This window comes from Globicephala melas, chromosome 20 (assembly GCF_963455315.2).
Source record: "Globicephala melas chromosome 20, mGloMel1.2, whole genome shotgun sequence".
NCBI lineage: Eukaryota > Metazoa > Chordata > Mammalia > Artiodactyla > Delphinidae > Globicephala > Globicephala melas.
This window is the reverse complement of record NC_083333.1, coordinates 29,386,766-29,406,533: the sequence shown is the minus strand read 5'-3', so window position 1 is coordinate 29,406,533 and position 19,768 is coordinate 29,386,766. Positions and strand designations below refer to the sequence as shown.

The following is a 19,768-nucleotide window of genomic DNA, read 5'->3' as shown; positions in this document are numbered from 1 at the left end:
GGACACTCCCTTCCCTCCCTCAGTGACAGAGCGAGCGGCTCTTCTGTGCTGCCCTGGAGAAAGGGTGGGCAACGAGCTGGAGGGGCCCTACCCCTCCTCCGGCGCCTACTGTCCACGGGGGACGACAATGAGTACAGCTGAGTGACAGGACACTGGGGTGGGGCCCTAGCCGGGCCTGGAGCAGGGCCCCTCCCTAAGGAAGGGGTATGTGAGCCGGGACCCAAGGCGGGGGTGGGGAAGGGGGACACGGGGGCACCCCCCGTAAGGGCAGGGACACAGCTCAGACAGCGTACTAGGGAGCTCCTTGTGTGGGTGGGGTGTCGATCACAGAGGGAAGGGGCCCTAGCTTCCTGCGGCTTCTGTAACAAATCACCACAAACAGGGGCTTAAAATAACAAGAAATCGATTTTCCCACAGTTCTAGGGGCAGAAGTCCAAAATCAAGGTGTCAGCAGGGCCGCGGTCCCTCCAGAGGCTCTGGGGAAAATCCCTCCTTGCCTCTCTGGCTTCTGGTGGCCCCAGGCATCCTGTGGCATGTGGCTACAAAACTCCAATCTCTGCCTCTGTCCTCACGTGGCCTCCTCTGTGTCTCTCTTCTTAAAAGGACCCCAGCCACTGAATTTAGGGCCACCCTAACCCAGTATGACCTCATCTCCAGGCCTTTAACTAACCTGTAAAAGCCCTATGTCCAGCTAAAGTCACCTTCTGAGGTTCTGAGCAAATATGAATTGGTGGCAGGGGTGTGGTTCGGCACTGCTGAACCCACCACTCAAGGGATGAGGGTGGGACTGGGGCTCTGGCCACCACCCCCCAGAGGTACTTGAAGGATGTAAAGCAGGACCCGGCCACACACCAGATGTCAGGGCAGAAGGAGAAGGCCCCAGGGATCCCAGCCAGGGGACAGATGGGCTGGGCTGGGCAGGGCAGCAAGGAGGTGAGGAAGCAGATGCAGGGGAAATGCCATGGGTGCCGTGGGAACCAGGGCAAAGGTCAGCCAGCAGCGCCCGGGGTGGCAGCTCATAGCATGGAAAGGGGGTGAGGGTGGGTGAGCAAAGAGGAAGGTCACTTGGGAGGGCCCGGGGCAAGCGTCCCAGAGCCCAGGCAGTCTGCCCAGGGGAACACACACAGGCCCCGGACCCATGACAGTGGGTCCAGCAGTGTCTGTAAGAGAGGAAAGCTTCCATGGGCCTCCAGCAACAGGCCGAGGGGGCGAAAACTCTGCCCCCCTGCACAGAGGAATCCCCGCCTGCCCGAGGTCAGAGCAAATGAACTAAGATACACGGAGCTGCGAGGATACATCTCAGTCGTCCCATCTCGGGAAAAAGCAAAGGGCAGCAGCTGACTCCCCTCGGACACATGATGCGACGCTGCCGGGGTCAGGAGCAGACGGCGTGTCGTCTGCAGACACACAGCACACGGTACAGACACACCCAGCAGCGAGCAGTTCTAAATTCAGACGGCTGCTCACCTCGGCCGGAACAGGGTCACCCAAGCTCTTGGGCTGCACCTGTAACACCTTATTTCTTAAGCGGGATGGTGGGTGTACAGGTATCTTACTATATTCTTCACATATTTTTATATGTCTAACAATTCTATTTCTGGGGGGGAAAAAAAAAAAGGCCAGAGTGAGCTGGTCAAAGGGTGACCGTGGGTGTAGTCTGGGCTGACGGACTGTGGCTCACGGCGGAAACGGCCATCTCTGGCCCAGTCCCAAACCCAGCCTCGTGAAAATCTGAAATAAAGGAGGAAACACCACGACGAGGGCCCTTGGCCTTCTGGGGAGGAGACGGGGTGCAGGGTCCAGACACGGGACAGAAGTGTCTGGGAGGAGGGGAGGGGACGGCAGCTCCGAATGGGGGCATTCTGTGAGGTCAGAGGGACTGGGGGTCCAGGAAAGAAGGCTGCCTGGACCAAGGTCTTGGCCGCAGGGAGGCAGGGGTTGGAAAAGGGAGGCAGGAAGAGGAGGAGGGGTGTCTGGGCCGGAGCCCACAGAGGCCCCCAGAGAGTGGGTTTCGTGTGTCAGCAGGCGGTCCCATGCGAAACCCAGATCACAGCTTTGAGCTTGGGCAAATTATGCCTTAGGCTTCCAAGCAGAGCCGTGGTCATGGCTGCCAAGTGCTGATGGCACAGAACTGGCCTCTCTGAGCACAGGGAAGTAATGCCCAGAGGGAGGCTGTGTTTTTGCAGCCCCGGGCGCCGGCCTCCTGAGACCTCATTCCTGGAGCGCAGGCGTCTCCCCCAGCCCATCACACCGAGGGGCCCGGAGACGCAGCCCAGCGGCTGAAAGGGAGGGACATGGAGAGGCAGACAGCGGCAGAGGCCGGGGCTCCGAGAAAGGCTTCCAGGAAACAGAGCAGCAGCCGGGCAGCGCAGTGGTTAGCAGCCCAACGTGTCTGCAGGGGGCGGAGCTCCCGCTTAACCACGGACGTGAATCACTCACCACCCCAAGGCCTCCAGCCGGCGTCACCCTTCCCTTCCCACACCCGGCCCGTCCCGTACCGCAAGGGCCTCCTACACACTCATGTGGACGTCCAGCCTGCACATCACGTGCCCGCCACCCCACCACTCCCAGCAAAGAGCCACCATCGGCCACCACACGGGCCCGAGGGTGCCCAGCCCACTGGCGGGGGTTGCCTCTGGAGGACACACTTGGAGAGAGGCCGGGCTGCCCCAGGGGCATTCGGGTTCAGAACTCTGGGGTCCCAGAGAGCCAGCATGGGCTCGGATTGTCTAATTTCATAACCACTAGCCACAAGTAGATATTAAGTGAGAATCGTAAGTCAGTTAATTCTGTGCAAATGAATGAATAAATAACATAGACAATGTATACTTCAGGTGCTCAATGGTCACGCGTGGACAGTGGCTAACGTACTGGACGATGCAGACAGGGAACACTTCACTGACACAGAAAGTTCTACTGGACAGGGTTGGTCTAGAAGGTGGGGCGTGGGCTCCGGGTGGGCACATCCCCTCCTGTAGAACAGCTGCTACGTCGCCATTATGCCCCTCTGCCCGTCCAGCCCGGGGTCTGACACCCAGCAGGTCCTCAACACACTTCTCCCACCTCCTAGGGGAGGCGAGTCCCTTCACCTCTGGGCCCCAATGTCCTCTGACAAGAGACCACGGACCAGGCACAGCCCCCGGGCCTGGCCCCTGGACCTGACAACAAAGACACAAAGCAGGCTCCCGTGCCGGCCACGCCGGGGTCTGGGAGGCCAGAGCTGCCCGCCCGGCGGGGAGGAGCTGCACAGGCCCCGCCCCCGAGGCACCGAGGTCGAGAGGCGGAGCTCCACACCCCCTCCCCACTCTGCCCACCCAGGCCAGGCCGTGGTCGGGAGAGTCTCTTTGGAGCACGTGAGCAGTAACTCCTGCCCCAGACAAACCAAGGGGGCCAAGGCTGACCTAGCCACTTACCCGGGCCAGTCGGGTCGCCAAGCTTCCGGAGACGGCCGCCGGAGGTCCGCGTGACTCCTAAAGACAGGGCAGAGGGCAAAGGTCACCTGAGGCCACTGGGCGTATTCTCACCTCTGCTCCTGCCAGGGGCTCCAGAACCAGAAATCCGTCCCCTGTGGGGCCAGAGGCCCCAGTCCTCCCAGGTAACACCTGGCCCCGGCAGCCACCGCCGTCCGGATGCGCGCCAGGTACTGGGTCAAAGCCTTTACACACGTTCCCCCACCTAACATAACCCTCAGTACTCCATTTTGCAGATAAGACAGCCAAGTCTCAGCGGGGTTGAGTCACTTGTCTGAAGCCACACAGCTATGAGGAGCTGAGCCCAGGATAAAGACAAGTCCCTCAAACTCCAAAACCTGGGCTCGGCTCCTGCGTGCTGGGCTGCCGGGACTGTCTGCGGGATGGAGAGGTGCTGGCACAGGTCAGGCACGGGCCAGCCCCCCTATAACCTGCATCCACCTTGTTGGGAATTGGGGTTTCCCTGTCCCGGGGTCCCGGAGGAAGCCGGGCTGGACTGGGGAACATGGAGGACAAGCCGTTCTCTCCCCCACCCACCAGGAGGGAGCCCCAGATTAACGCGGCCTCGTGCCCCTCCACACACACCACTCGGCCCAGCATTCAATGCCTGGGGAGGCTCAGGGCAGGCAAGTCCCAACTCGAGCAGATTTGCTGAGGTGCTAAGCCGGCCAGACTCAAGAGGTTTCTAAGAGGGAGTGGCAGGCGGCCGTCCTATCATTGCCAGGTCACGGTGCTCTAGGGTCTGCTGCCTGGATGACCAGGCCGTCCTACAGAGGACGGCAGGGACACCCACGTTGGCCCAGCGGAGGCCTTCCCCATGGACAGCAAGACACAGTGGAGAAGAGCCTGCAGAGCCAGAGGGGCCCAGGTTGGACCCGCCTGCAGCCTCCGTCATCCAACATGCACCCAGAACGCTGGGGTCAGTTGTGCTAGCTCCTCCCCTGCAGTCCTCCAGACAGATTATTCATTCATTCATTCATTCCACAAGCCCACTCTTAAACTATGACCAACCAGGAGTGAATGCAGTCAGCTATGTTTCAAAAGGTTCCAGAGCCCTGAGCAGGGCAGCCTGCAGACCCGGTCTTCCCATCCAGCTCCCCCGGGACACACGCGCTCTCCACATCTGCAGGATGACTCAACAGCTGACAAGACGGGAGAGGTCTATCCTTCAGGGCCTGGTATTGACAGATACCTGCCACTAAGCCCTGGCCTCTTTCCGGGCTGGGGAGGACGGCAAGACAGCCCCAGTTTTAGCTGAACTCACCCACCACGTAAACGACACTGCAAGAGATGCATGTGACATGTGGTTCTGATGGGGGGGTGAACACCAGGGCCCGGGGTGACTGGCGAGGCTTCGAGGAGACGGGGGGCCAGGAAGGGGGGTAGCAAGCTGACCCTTGAAGGAGGGCCAGGTGGACACGGGGCTCTCACAGCCACTTCCAATGCCAAGGCTCCATGACAACCACGGGCTTTACATCCATTCTCCCACTCACTCAACATGACCATCCCATGAGGCAGGGGCCACCACCCCCATTTCACACATGAGGGAAGAGAGGTTCAGAAGCCCTGAAGCCGTCGAGCCTCCTACAAAGCCCCCAGCCCCACCCCAGCCACGACGGGGACCCTGATGGTGGACTGCACGTATCAATTTAACTGGATCATGGGGTGCCCAGATGTTTGGCTAAACACTACATCTGGCCCCGTCTGTGAGGGTGTTTCTGGATCAGATGAACGTTTGATTGGTGGGCTGGGTAAAGCAGGTCACCTCCCCAGTGTGGGTGGGCATCTTCTAGTCCCTGGAGGGCCTGAACAGTACAAAAGGCAGAGGAAGGGAGAGTTCTCTGCCTGACCACGTGAGCTGGGGCACCCATCTTCTGCCCCAGGACTGAACACCAGCTCCCCTGGTTCTCAGTCCTCAGACTTGGACTGAATCCACCAGCGGCTTCCCTGGGCGTTCAGCTTGCAGACGGTAGATGGTGGATTCCTCGGCCTCCATAATTTCATGAGCCAATTCCTCAGGATAAGTCTCTCCCTCTCTCTCCCCTATTGGCTCTGTTGCTCTGACGAACCCTGACTATCAGCGGCCTCACACGGCAGAGATGGGAGCATCCTTCCCCAGCGCCCACTTGACACTGATGCGAAGTCTGCCCCCTGCTGAGCGATGAGAGCTCCATCCTTCCTCAAAAGTCCAACCAGGATGGTGACTCCAGGCTGGTCCTGCCAGAGAGAAAGGCTGGATGGACCACAGCCTCAGACCTGCAGGGGACAGGAGGGCCCAGCGTCCAGCTCCCAGAACTGACCGTCCCTTAAGACCTGAATGGTGATTCCAGGCTGGTCCTGCCAGAGAGACAGGCTGGATGGACCACAGCCTCAGACTTGCGGGGGGCAGGAGGGCCCAGCGTCCAGCTCCCAGAACTGACCACCCCTTAAGACCAGGATGGTGACTCCAGGCTGGTCCTGCCAGAGAGACAGGCTGGATGAACCACAGCCTCAGACCTGCGGGGGGCAGGAGGGCCCAGCGCCCAGCTCCCAGAACTGACCGCCCCTTAAGACCAGGAGAGGGCAGGTCCAGAGTGGCTCTGGTGGGGCTGCCCAGGGCTGGGGAGGAGAGGGAGGTGGGGACAGGCACAGGTCCCGGGGCTGTTGAGAGGGTAGAGGAGTGAGTGTGGGTATCCCCGGCCCCAGCTCCAGCCTCACTTCCACCATGGCTGTGACCTCCCTCCACACGCCTAACTGGGATCTGCACTGCATACGATGATACATGAGAACCCTCAACATCTGTCCCCCGACGCCACACATGCGCACCGTGAGCTACTTAGGGGTCAGCTGTCTGGGCTGAAAGTGGCACCAGTGAGCGACAGCTGAGCCCATAAAGCCAGTGAGTCCCCAGTATGGAAACAGCCTGGCAAAGGAATGGGGAAGGATCAGCCACACATTCCTGGGGATCCAGTCACTTCCGGCCACGCATCCCCCCAAGGCCAGCTGGGCGCCCACCCTCGCCCCCGCCTCTGGCTTCTGGACAAAGATAAAAATGAAGAGGGTCTGTTCAGGTTAAACCCCAACCCCAGGCATCTGATCCCTAAGAACCAAAGCCACGGTCGGGGTGGAGACACGGTGATGAGGAAAACAGCATGTGTCTCAGATTTCTCCGGTCGAGTTAAGTTTTATTTACACTGTTTATTTTTCAGATTTCCCAAAACGTGCAGCTGGTGCCAGGCAGCCCCTGGCACAGAGAAGACGCCAAGCCTGCTCCCTTAATAAAGAATGGGAAGCAGCCGCCCGGGGTTCCCGCGCTCCAACCAGCGTCCCACCCAGGGCCGCCTCCACCGCAGCCCTGGGAGAAACCCCAGAACGAGAGCAGCTGCAGTTCAGTTCCTTGGACCTAACTACTGAGGTCTGTGTCGGAGACCAGCGAAGAGGTAGCCAGAAAAGCCTCCAAGACATCTAAAGGCTCAGTCCTTCCAGTGGAGAACGGAGTTATTTTTATGTGATTTTTAAATAAAACATACTCGGAAAGAGAGGAGATGATTTGAAGTTCAGCTCTCTGGCGACATCCCAGACCAAATTATTTGAGTTCTCAGAGGCCAAGGAGGCAGGAGAGCCTGCAGTCAGATGAACAGGGTTCCATCCAGACCTTGCCAGGCGCTCCCTGCAGGCCCCAGGAAACAACCTCCCCTTTCCAAGCCTCAGCTTCCCCATCTGCAGAATGGGGCCAGAGATGGGGATTACTCACAGGCGACTAAGACTAAACGAGGTCACACATGGTAGGCACGTAGCACAGTGCCTGGCACAAAATGAACACTCAGTAGATATTATCACTATTGGCATATTATATATTACATACTAATATAAATTATTATTATACGCCAGCCACATACACCAGCCTGGACCCAGGGATCTACAATCGGAAATTAACAAAGCTTGGCTGCCCTGTGCTAATACATTAGACAAAAATGTAAGTTATAACCAAGGCACCTTGCATGTTATAGCCAGGATACTGCTACCCCAAGAAAGGCTACCAGGAGTCCTATTGGACTCCCTCCCAACTACGGGAAGCTGAAAACCCTCCCAGCCTCCAGGATGGACTGCACATTACAGGAAGATGGGGGGTGGTGGGGGGCAGTTTCTGCAATCCAGAGAAAACAGTGAGGATTTGGGGGGACTCAGAATCCCGGTGCCCTCCCACACCTGGCCACACCAGAAACTCCCCAACTGGTGTCTGGGCTCACTTAGGCCAGGGCAAAGGCCATTTCACAAATATTCATGAACTACAGGCCAGTGACAAACACCAGTCAGGTTTCCCACGTGGAGGCCACGAGATTAAAACACACTTCAGATGAGATGAAGCAAAAAAGACAGGAGAAGGGAGTGGGGAGTCCCTGCTGGCTGGTGTCCCACTGAGAATGAAAAGGCAGCATTTCAAATAGGAAAGAAGATGGCCAGACAAAGAGATGGGGCTCCTTGGTCCTGGAGAGAAAGGGGATGATGCTGGGCAGGGGGAGGAGACCTAGGACGCCCTGGGGAGCATTTCCTGGTAGAACCAGCATTCGGGGTGGGGAGCCACCACTGCAGCCTGACGGCAGGGCCCACCTCCAGGTAAACAGCCCCATGCCCTCCCTGCCCCCTCGCCACAGATGGGCCCCACCAGGCACAGGAGCCTGGCAGACCTGTGCTGGCCCCGCGTCTAGGAGCCTGGATGCCCAGCTCATGGGTGTTCCCCTGTGCATATAATTTGGGGAGCCTGGATAAGAGAGAGAAGGATACAGTTACTGAGAAGACCTTTTGTCTTTTCCTTTCAGCCAAATTTTTATGATAGATCCTGGTATTGTAAAATACAAGGTTAAACGGGCACTGAGACTCTAACTAGACTCCGGAGCTAGGGGATTATTATTATTACGTTAATGATGGGGAACCCACGCACCATCATCCTCTCCTACTGGAGTCGCAGTCACTGTCCCCACCCATAATCAGGGTGGCCGTCCCCAACCCTCCTGGGGTCTCACACAGCCCAGACATCTTAACCCAAGGACAGGGGCAGAACAGGAAGCAGGTGGTCTCCAGGGGAGGGTGACTCGGCCCCATGCGCACACACGTGCACGCACACACACACCCTTCTGCTCTTGTGCCAGCCATGAGTGGTGCTGGACAGCCCTTCCCAGCCAGAAAGTCACCATTTTCTCAAAAGGGAGTTTTGCAGGAAGGGGTGCTATGCAAACTCGTGCACAAATACCCATTTTCAGTAATGACAGGAGCTTATCTACAGAAAGGAATCAATTCTCAATTTTTTCTTAAAAATCATGAGAGTCCCTCCAGAAAGGATAGGGTCACCAGGACCTCGGCCAGGAGCCTCCTGCCTCTCGGGCTGCCCCCAGGAACACAGTCTTCCCCTTTCTCCTGAGGCCAGTGGGGAGCCAGCACTGGTATCCCACTCTCAGGCCGGGGAAGCACCAGCAGCTCCTGCATGTGGAGGGCTCTGCCCAGCAGGCAGCGGCATCACCAGACGGCCAAGTCCATCACATGACATCAATGCTGACCAAGGACCCACAGAGCCCTTCCCGTGAAGGTTCACCAGTTGGGCGTCTGGACTCTGGGTCCCACTCCCATAAAAGACATTGCCATCTAAAATACACAACACTCAGGTAAATCTGAATTCCAGATAAACAATGAATAATTTTAAGCATAAGTGTACCCCGCATTCCTCGCCCTTCCCAGGCTCTCTTTAGCGGCAGAAGAGCAGACCTCTGCAGGCTGAGGTCTCCAGGTCCCCAGGTCTGTAGCCTTTCGGCTGGATTCAACCTATAGGATGAGACTGGAAGGTGGGAGCCAGGGAGAACCAGGGTAGATCTCTCCGCCGCTTTCTGCCTTGGAAGGTTTCTCCAGCAGCAGTTTCTGTCTATTCTGCAGCTGCAGCTCCCGCCAGGCAGGCCCACCTTTGTCCAGCCTCCCGTCAGGTGACCCTGGTCCCTGGATTCTGATAACACGCCTTCCTCTCTCTGATCCTCTGATTGCAGGTGGTGGGGTGCGGTAGTGGCTCCCCCAGGCTCATCTCTGGGTGTCCCCGGGAAGCTACGGAACCTCAAGCACCAGAGCCCTTGTTTCAAGGCACTGAGAAGGGCCACAGCGTTTTTGTAAAACTGTCAAAACAGAAGATATTTTAACCCCCGTCAGTTCAGATTGCTGTCTCTTTCTTCTCTGAGTTCCTGGCCATCACCCTTTCTCCTGTGTAAGGTACCAGTGGAGGGGTTGTTGGCGTTTGGGGGCTCCTGCTAAGGGCAAGTTGAACTGGAAAGATATTTAGCTTGAATGTAGTTGGGTTTTATTTACATAGTTCACAGTTATTTCCATGCAGAGTTACGTGACGGCTCGTCGCCCCAACGTGCAAGGCCAGGAGTACTCCTTCCATGGACCTTCCCAAATCTGTCTACTGTGCAGAATCTGAAGGGATAAGATAGGAACGTGTCCTGCAGTACCTGGTGCCGGGAAAACGTGGGCAGTGGGGGACAGCAAGATTTGAAACGCATGGAGCCAGAAGCTAGGCTATGGGAAATGATTCCAATCACCAGATATAAAGTTGTAAGCAGAGAATTCAATTCTCTTCAATGTCGCCTCAAAACAGAAAGTATCTCTGGTCAGAAAGAAATGCAATAATGCATCCCGTGCAGTTACAAATGGCCCATACTTGTCTATTTCTTTCTGGATGGGAATCACGTAAAATGGAATTTACCAGAATTCTTGTGTTTGTAGGGTGAAGACCAGCAGCAGTACCACAAACTCTTGAGGTAAGCCACGCTTTTTCATGCATCCCAACTACCAAAAGTAAAAGTTAACTTCTGATTAACTAGGAAGATGAATTTACTTTCTATTCGTTCAACAGAAAATGATATTACATGGCCATCATATAAAGAAGTGATCAAAGAGTATGCAGCCAAAAATACGTAGGGAAAAAAAATTACTTTGGAGATCAGACAAGTAGTTGATGGATAAAAAACATTGTTATTTTTCTGGATTTGGGGACGCTTATGAAATTTGCCCGCTGTTTAAAACTTACAATTTGCTGTTACTTCTTTTCTCACTCGTAACAAATAATCCCATTCGTACCTTCAAAGAGCTGTATAAACCCCACCTAACCCTGGCTGCCTCCTTATGCTTGGTTTGGCTTTTCTATCATCTGTACATTTGAGTCCTTCTGTTCTAAATCCTGGAGTGGTTTCTGTTTCCTGGTTAGACCCCGGTTCACACGCCATGAACAGACTGCACAGGTGAGAAAGACGAGCAGACTGACAAAGTAAGGCCAATGGACCAAGGGGGAGATCGTGGATAAGGTGCAGGAAGGTTAGCGATCAGAAACAGCTGACAACAGCAAAGGGAGCCGCAAGGGGACGCCCCAGAATACGGGAAAGGCTGCATCAGTCTTCAAGCCCTTCTGTTTAATGGGCACCAAGTCGCCAAAGAGGTACACGTGTTTCACTCAACCTGTCGACGGTCGTGAGATTATAATGCAAGGATATATTAATACATAGAGAGAGGTGCAATTAGGGACTGAGGGGCAGAGGCCCTGGGAGGGAAGATGGGAGGGGAGGGGAGAGAAACAAAATAGCGGCCTTGGAGGGTCGGCCCGACAGGCAGCACTGTTGACTGGCCTGGGGAGCCTGGAGATTCCAGAAGAAACCACTGCCCAGGTAACCCGGCAGCAGAACGAATGATCTCCAGGAGAGGTGGCTGGTCACCTGGGGGCAGGTGGCCCATCGCCAAGACTAGAACATTCAGGCTGGCCCAAGGAAGCAAAGAGACACCTCCTAGGGTACATGAGCATCCAGTAGGGGCCAAAGAAGAGAGGGAGAGAAGGAGAGGCAGGGCGGGGTGGGGGGAGCCCCTGGCCTTACACACCAGTCAGAGAGAGAAATCACAGACCGTGGGCAACGGGCAGATCTTTTAAAGGACAAGTAAACCCTGGGACTTCTCAGTGGCTCTAAGCAGGCTGCTAATCAGGGCAAATGGCATTTTCTGTTCCTTAAACCTCTTAATAAAATGCTGTGTTAAGAACACTTATTTGGGGGGCTTCCCTGGTGGCGCAGTGGTTGAGAATCTGCCTGCTAATGCAGGGGACACGGGTTCGAGTCCTGGTCTGGGAGGATCCCACATGCTGCGGAGCAACTAGGCCCGTGAGCCACAACTACTGAGCCTGCGCGTCTGGAGCCTGTGCTCCGCAATAAGAGAGGCCGCGATAGTGAGAGGCCCGCACACCGCGATGAAGAGTGGCCCCCGCTCGCCGCAACTAGACAAAGCCCTCGCACAGAAACGAAGACGCAACACAGCAAAAATAAATTAATTAATTAATAAACTCCTACCCCCAACATCTAAAAAAATAAATAAACAACATTGGTTGGAAAAAAAAAAGAACACGTATCCAGCCAGCTCATGTCTCACAGCTATAAGCACGGCCACTGTAACACCTGCGGCTCAGCACGGCAGGCACCCTCCGTCAGGGTCACGGGTGCACATCACCAAGGAAGAGCACCAACGTCAGCAGAACGTTTAAGAGCTCTGGTGAGAGGATGGCTAAGTGAATTCGGGAACATCCTCTCTGAAGAGCCGTTCAAACTGTGATCAGGGAATCCACGTGTGAGATCTGATTTCAAGTGAAAAGAGCAGAGTTAAAAACGATTTGTACAGGGCTTCCCTGGTGGCGCAGTGGTTGAGAGTCCGCCTGCCGATGCAGGGGACGCGGGTTCGTGCCCCGGTCCAGAGCCTGTGCTCCGCAACGGGAGAGGCCACAACAGTGAGAGGCCCGCGTACCGCAAAAAAAAAAGAAAAAAAAAGAAACGATGTGTACAGAGAATACGCAACTCTGTGAAAAAAAACTTATACGCCTTTGATAGTTAAATCAAACGATGCGTCCTGTGCATGTAGAAACAAGTACTAAAGGGAACAGAAAAAGCAATGTTGTAACCGATGCGATTGGAGAATTTGTCCTTTTAATTTCCTGTTCACACTGTTTGGTAACGAGTAATGAACAAAGTGAACAACCAAATAAATAAAGGCAAAAGAGAAAGAAGAGATACATGGTGTATTTGAGAAAGCCTTCCTTTAAAAACTAAAGCACAGGCTTGGCGGCTAGATTGTCAATCCCCAGCTACCAGGAAGGCGCTGCCACCAGGACGACACACTCCCCGTTGCTGAGGGTCTGTTGACCACACCTCAGGCGCCTAACATTGATGAGAGATCCACCACCTCCTCCCCTCCAGCCCCATGCCGCCGCCACTGCGTGTACTCGGCTGTCATTCCACCACCTGGTGTCCCCACGGTGTCTATACCGGGTCACCTCTGCACAAAAACCCACCACCTGTCCTTCAACGCACACGTTGGACCCCGTAGCTAGAGTCAAAGTCACGTGCTCATTAGTGACTTTTGCAAACCACCCTCCACAGCCCTCCAGGTGGATTAGCCTAGTCCTCAGGCTGGAAGATGACAGGGGCTGGATTTAACCCACTTCCAAGTGGCTTGGGTTTCAGAAGCATTATTCTCCCGCTGGGCCCTGATCCTGGTGGAGACAGAAGGCACAGTCCAGGGGAGGGCTGTGAAAGCCCCAGGATGCAGATCAGATCAGATTGGTCTGCAGGACAAGCCCGAGGCGGCCTGCCAGCTTGCCCCTTCCCAGGTCTTCCTGGTAACCACGCTCGCTGGGAGTGATCCCCAGCCCGGGCAGACAGTCTCCACTGCTGCCCCGACACGCCTGGCCCGGCTGGGACAAGGGGCCCAGGCACGGCTCTCAGGGAGATCTGGGGTGGATGTGGCCAGCCCCCAGTTCCCAGGTATAGCCTTGGGGCGCCCAGGGGGGGCCAGCCACAGCGAAGGCTTCACTGCATGCCCTTTAAGAGTCCGGGGAGAAGCTCCCCAGGAGCCAGAAAGAGGGTAAGGACCCCCCATCCCTCACCGGGAAAGGAAGACTCCTCCCTCAGCCCTGCCTCTGAAACCCTGGGCCAGGGAGGGCGCCACTCCCCAGGGAGAGTGATCTGGCCCTTCTTGCCCCACCCAGCACTTCGAGGGGCCCCTGGGAAGCTGGGGTCCACACATGCAGGCCGGAGCGGCCATTCAGGGTTCCTCTTCCCATCACAAAGCCAGCATCGCTCAGAGGATGACTGTGACTCTCATTCCTGCCAGAGGCAGCCTGGGCCAAGGGCCGCCCTGCGACCCGGGATCATCTTACTCTCCCCGCCGATGCCCCTTTTCCCGTCCCGGAGGCCTGCAGGCTGCCAGCAGTCACGCTTCGCAGAACCAGGTCAGATTAGGCCTGGAACAAAGCTCAGTTGTTGCAAGGCTTCCAAGAGGCCGCTGACAGCAGGACGCCTGGAGCCGCTTCGCCCGCTGTGGGCAGCGGCTCAATGCCCCCCTTCACGTGGGCTGCAAAGGGACCCAGGCCCAGGGCGGGCACAGGGAGATAAGACAGAGAGAAACTGGGCTGGGAGCAGAGTGCCACACTCAGCCCAGGAGACCCGAGGCCAGGACACCTTTCCAGAGCAGTGCTGAGAGCCACCAGCATGCAGGAAGGACTCAGGGGCACCCGGCAGACACTTCTGGAATGAATGACTGAACCTACAGGGAGACTCAAAACAGGCCAGGGACCTTGGGGAGGTGGGCACCCCCCAGCTCAACCTGGCTGCTGCAGCTTCTGGGCCCACTTACAGCTGCCCAACAGGGAAGGAGCAGGGACAACCAGCCCAGCGGCCTCGGGGACACTTCAGTTCTCCCATCGAAGCTCAGTGCGCCATGGTCCCAGGCCTGACCGCAGTACCCCCGACCCCAGGGCCCTGTGCCCACCAGGACAGGCTTCCTTTGGTTAGTGCTTCTGGACCAGGCAACCTCTGGCAGCTGCCACTGGGACTCTCTGGCCGAGGTCTCTCCTGGAGCACAGTGGGGGCTGTGATCTTGTGCGCTGCACGCCCACACAGGTCCGCAGGGGGCTTCACCCGGCCACTAGCACCCACCGGTCCCCCATAAATCCCCCAGCAATGCCTAGGGCCGGGGTGTCCCAAAGTAATAGCTTCAACAAGGGTGTAGGAGCTCAGCATGTCACCTCCCTCCCCACCCAACCGCTCATACCCCCCAGGCCTGGGGTCTCTCTCTCCAGCCCCCCTCCCCCCAAGGCCACCAGCTGGATCCGCCCAGGAACTGGCACTCACTTGTCGTCCCAGGGCCGGGCCCTGCACTGCTGTTTGCTGAACGCTTCTTATCAAGTACATCTTAAGCAAACTTCAGAGCCCATGCGACGCGGCTCACGGACAAACAGCAGGGCGTGCGGAAACGAGGTCCCACTCCCAGGCCCCATCCATGTGGGATGAGTCTCAGAGGAGGGCAGCCCCAAAAGCTGGGTGGAGGATAGGAAGTGCCTTTTTCCTGCTGTTGGGGTCCCTGGGGAGATGTCCTCTGCTGCTGACACCCACACGGGAGCTCCAGGCACGTGGCCAGCCCGCCCTTCCACATGGACCTAAACTCCAGACCGCTGCTCCTGAGCAGCGAGCCGGTGTCCCTTCTGCACCTGTCCTGGCTTGAACTGGTCACCCGGGGGGTTCCAGGAGGAAGGTGGGCTGTCTCAAACTCAGGCACGTTGCCAGGTGCGTAGCACTCAGTTCTCGGAACCCCTCTGGGCAGGCTGGGGATAGGCTGACGGGCAGGCGACTGTGGTCTGGAGTGAGCCGGAGGGCCGGGCAGACAGGAGCTGGCCTCCCTCCTCTGCAACAGGACGGGAAGGATTCAGGCTCTGCCAGCTCCCCCAGAACTGGGGGATCTCGAGGTCCATGATCCTGGGCACGAGTCCAAGGGGGCCATGGACTGCCTGCCACAGGTGGCTCTTCGTCTCCGCCCAGGTCCCTGCAGGAACCGGAGCAAGCAGGCTGGGGCATGAGGAGAGGGAGGCGGGCCAGCGGGAGAGGGCACAGGGCGAGAAGGGGAAGGAACCGGCCTTCGCACACTCCCCTCCTCGCCCTCACCCGGGGCTAGCGCTCTGGGGACGTGCTCTCCTCTCCTTCCCAGAACTCAGCTCCCGGAGCGCCGGGCGTGGGGAAGGCCTCTCGCTGGCTAATCTGTCTAATCCGCCTCCTCTGGGTGCCTCCCGCCTTGCCCAGGCCTCTGAGTCGCTAGTGCAAGAGCTTTTTAACCTTTGGTAGGCCAGGTACCTCTTCGGGGATCTCCCGAAAGCCACCAGGCATCTCCGAATAATTCCCAGGTGCACACTGGTCTGATTCTACTCCCCATTTCTGTGGCTCGGGGGCCTCGGCTATAAGCGTCTGCGCCCCTGAGAATTCCCAGGAGAGCCAGGGCCACTGAAAGGCAGGCTCCACGTGAGCTGGTATGCAACCAGAAGCCCCAAGCTCAGGACACCGGAGGGGTGCAGAGAGCAGCCCGCTCTGACACCAAGGGGCTGGGGGAGAGGCCACCCTCCTGGCCTCCAAACCAGCAAAGGCCCAGGGAGGGTGCCGGCAGCCCCCAGGCATCCGGGCAAAGGCGGTAACGCGTCCTTCCAGCTGTTGATAAGGACAGTGAAGACAACAGCAGGAAGTTACGGATGGAGAGGCATTTTCAAGCCTTTTAGGCAGCAATTCATTTCATCTTTACAACCAGTTGGCATCCGTCCCTGTTTAACAAATGAGGCAAAGGAGACACCCGAGATCAAGCACCTTGCCCCACATCGAGGAGGTACCAGCCTACGGTTGAATTCCAGGAGCCCGTGCTATGAACCACTGGGCCACGCCGCTTGCAGCTCTGCCCCGCTGGAGCAGCAGGTGAGGCAGATCCAGGAGGAGCGCGGAGCAGAACTGGAGCTACCAGACAGAGCTCCCGCACACCCACCTGGCATCCCACAGCCCCACTGGGCATTCGCTCTGTTCCCCACCTAGAAGGGCCCTTTTTATTCTCCACCTTCTCAGAGCTGCTCACTCCTCAAGGCCCAGTTCAATCTTGCCTCCCCGTGAAACCTCCCACCTGGGCATTTGGAACCTGTACTGCTCGGGAGGGGGTTGGGGGGTGTTAACCGGCCGGGGCCCCCCCTGCATCCTGCCTCCCCAATGAGAATGCAGCGTCCCTGCAAGCGAGGACCACGTCTTTCCATCATCTTTGTACCGTCGAGGCCCTGGCGGCACAGGCCTGACACATAATGTGTGTCCAGTGAATGTAGACCTAAGGCACTAGGGATCCCCTCAAACATTTTGAAAATTCCCCGCTTTTCAGAGACTCATGAGTGTTCAAGCCAGCTCTACCGAGAACACATCTGATTTATTTTGGAGCCCATATATAGGTCCAGAAGCAATCATCCCACTCAACCCAGGTGAAAAGTAAAAGCCGTCCTGGTTGGCTGGCCTTGAATTTTTGACACTGGGAATTTTTCACAGTTTGCTGCTTTCCTTAATTTCATGGCATTGATGCTGCATAGGGGTCAGTCTGACTTTTGCAAAATGCCTCTCCTCGGAACCGGGCGGTGCGGGGGTGGGGGGGCCACTAAGAGAACCGGAGCCCCTCAGAATGGGGCCAAGTGGCCACCCCGCCCCTGGGCCGGCCCCCTCCAGCCCGACCCCATACAACTGCAACAGAGTGACCCAGCTCGCCTTGGACCATCGCCAGGAGGAGAACAAGCTGGAAGAGGTCCAAGCCCTTCCAGGCCCGTCCTCCAGGGCCCTGCCCCTTCAGGTAAACACTGGAGCCACGGAGGCTGCCTTTACAAGAGCTGATTCCTACCCACCCATGAACTCTACTTCTAACTACTGCAACAACCTTCCTCTTCTTTTTTTTTTTTTTTTTTAATTTGCCAGGGCAGGAGGGGGCAGGTGTGGAGGAGAACAGACATTGAGCCTGCCCCAGGGGCCTTCTGGCATCTGTGTAGGAGGGTCTCAAAGTCCCCCCAGGAAAAGGCCAAGTGAGCAGGAGGGGGGCCCCTGGTGGCCCCCACTGTCCAGACTGACCAGCAGGAGGCAAAGTTTGAGACCCAAAGGCAAGAGCCAGCTGGGGTCCCCGGGCCACACTGGGCTGCAGAACCCAGGGAAAGGGCCGCGTGGGGCAGTGATGCCCACAACCATCTCAAGTATTTGGAGCATGTTGGGGAGGGAGGCTGAGCACCAAACCCCAGCGTATGCCACCTGGAAGCCCCCTCCTCCCCCACCATTACATCAACGCTCCCACGCTCCTGAGACAGAGCTGTGAGCAGGGTGTCTGAGGGCCATGCTGTTTGCAACAGGGGGTGAAAGTTGAAATTCTATGCCACTGGCCCGGAAGGCCATTTTAGGGGAAGTTCTGAGTAACCCTCTTTGAGACGAGTTATTCTTTACTTGTTTTCCTTTCTGAATGTGGAAAGCAGGAGGAGACTGGAAAAAAATGACCCAAAGGAAGGGTCAAAAAATGACCCCCCAAATGGCCCAAATGACCTCTTCAGCTCCAACTAAGTACCATGACTCTGTCCTCTTATGAAGAAAAATTAATTCATGAGTCCTTGGCAGAAAACTTCATGTCCAAATAGATTAAGGGGAGGAACATGAGGAGAAATTTTGCAGGGTTAGCAGAAGAAGAGATGCTGTTTATAATTCGACAACTGAGGAAGACAAAAGATCCTGCCTGGATCCTTTGGGGAAAAAAATCACAAAGAAAAAAAGGGAAATAAAAAAGAACAGAGGGCTTCCCTGGTGGCACAGTGGTTAAGAATCTGCCTGCCAGTGCAGGGGACACGGGTTCAAGCCCTGGTCCGGGAAGATCCCACATGCCGCGGAGCAGCTAAGCCCGTGCGCCACAACTACTGAACCTCCGCTTTGGAGCCCGCGAGCCACACTCCTGAGGCTCACACGCCTAGAGCCCGTGCTCCGCAATGGGAGAGGCCATGGCAGTAAGAAGCCTGCACAGTGCAGCAAAGAGTAGCCCCCGCTGGCCACAACTAGAGAAAGCCCCAGCACAGCAACGAAGACCCAAGGCAGCCAAAAATAAATAAATAAAATAAAATAAAATAAAAGAACAGAGATCTGGATTACCCTTAACCTGCCCTTCAAGGCTCGTGGCCTCAGTTTACCCATCCATAGAATGGAACTTCAGAGTACCCAAGGGGAAAATGGTTACAAAGGATCCTGTGCACATGATAAGAACTAGTCAGGCCCCCTCCACCTATGTGAGGTCAGGCCTGCTAGTGGACCTAGGATGCCAGCACACCTGACGGCATCTTGATACCTAAAAGATGAATCCGAGTTGCCAAGCTGGGGTGCAGCTGGATGGTACCATTTGGTGAAGTTCCCGTTCTCCACTGGGAAGAGGAATAACAGGAGTTCACGGGAAGAAAGGATGCTGTGACCTGGACCACCAGTCCTGGAGGCTGACCCCAAGGAAATCCTCCACCCAGCCCCCACCCACGCACACTTACGCCCCGCGGAGGTTGCAGGGGGGGGAGCGGGGGTGGACCACAAAACGCCTGCACCCTCGGCGCCTGTAAAGTCAGCAATTCCAGAGAAGGTGCAAGGGGGGAGGAGGGTGAACAGGAAGGCCGGCCGGCCCAGGGCAGCGGCTCCCACAGTGGCCCCTCCAGACACCTGAGCGAGTAGTGGCCGACATACAGGGGCAGGAGACCCTCGGCCAAGGTCAGAATCGGGGCCCAACCGTGCAGGGGTCGGAGGTCTCGAGCACCCGGTCTCCCCCAGGCACCTGTGGTCTCGGACCAGCGCGCGGGCCCCGCTGCCTTGCAGCGGCGGCTTGGAGCAAAGGAGAAAGCCAAGTCCGTCGAGGGGTTCAATGCCTCCAGGACCCCGCGATCCCGATGCAGGGTGGAGCTGCGTCAACTGGCCGGCGCGAACGCCCCACACATCAAAATCTGCCCCGGGAGCCCGGAGCCCCGCGGTGCCCCGCCTCGAGGACCCACTCGGCCACCCGCGACCGCCTCCGCTCAGGTGAGAGGGGCTCGCCCCGGGACACACCCCTCCCCAATCCGGGCGCGGCGCCCACCTGAGTACGACTTCCTCATGGTGCCGCCGTGGCTGCCGCTCCCAGGAAAGTGAGGCGGCGAGGCCGCGGGGCGCGGGCTCCCAGGTCGCAAATCCCGGGCCGGGAGAGGGAGGGATGGGGGCGGGGAGGACGGGCGGCCCTGCCCGGCCCCGGCCCCGCCCCGCCGCGCGGAGGTGAGCGCTGAGCCCCGCCCCGCGCAGCCCCATACCTGGCGGAGCCCCGCGGGCCGCGCCTCCCGACGCCCGGCCTGGAGAGGCAGCAGCCCTGAGCCCGGCCCTGCGCTCGACCCCGTTCGGCCCGGGCCAGTCCCCGCGGCCCCTGCACTGCAGCCGCGA

At 57.5% G+C, this 19,768-nt stretch overlaps 1 protein-coding gene across 1 annotated transcript in view; it reads right to left on the bottom strand.

Annotated features, from left to right (window-relative positions):
• The window catches only part of SEPTIN9 (septin 9), a 165,151-nt gene extending 145,684 nt beyond the window's left edge, over window positions 1-19,467 (bottom strand). Inside the window, exons 1-2 of the mRNA XM_030837805.3 lie at window positions 19,434-19,467; window positions 3,414-3,470 (exon numbers count right to left, since the gene is read on the bottom strand). Of these exons, the coding sequence (XP_030693665.1) occupies window positions 3,414-3,470; window positions 19,434-19,452 (76 nt within the window). The 5' untranslated portion in view covers window positions 19,453-19,467. The remainder of the gene's footprint in view (window positions 1-3,413; window positions 3,471-19,433) is intronic.
• Between the last annotated feature and the right edge of the window lie 301 nt (window positions 19,468-19,768).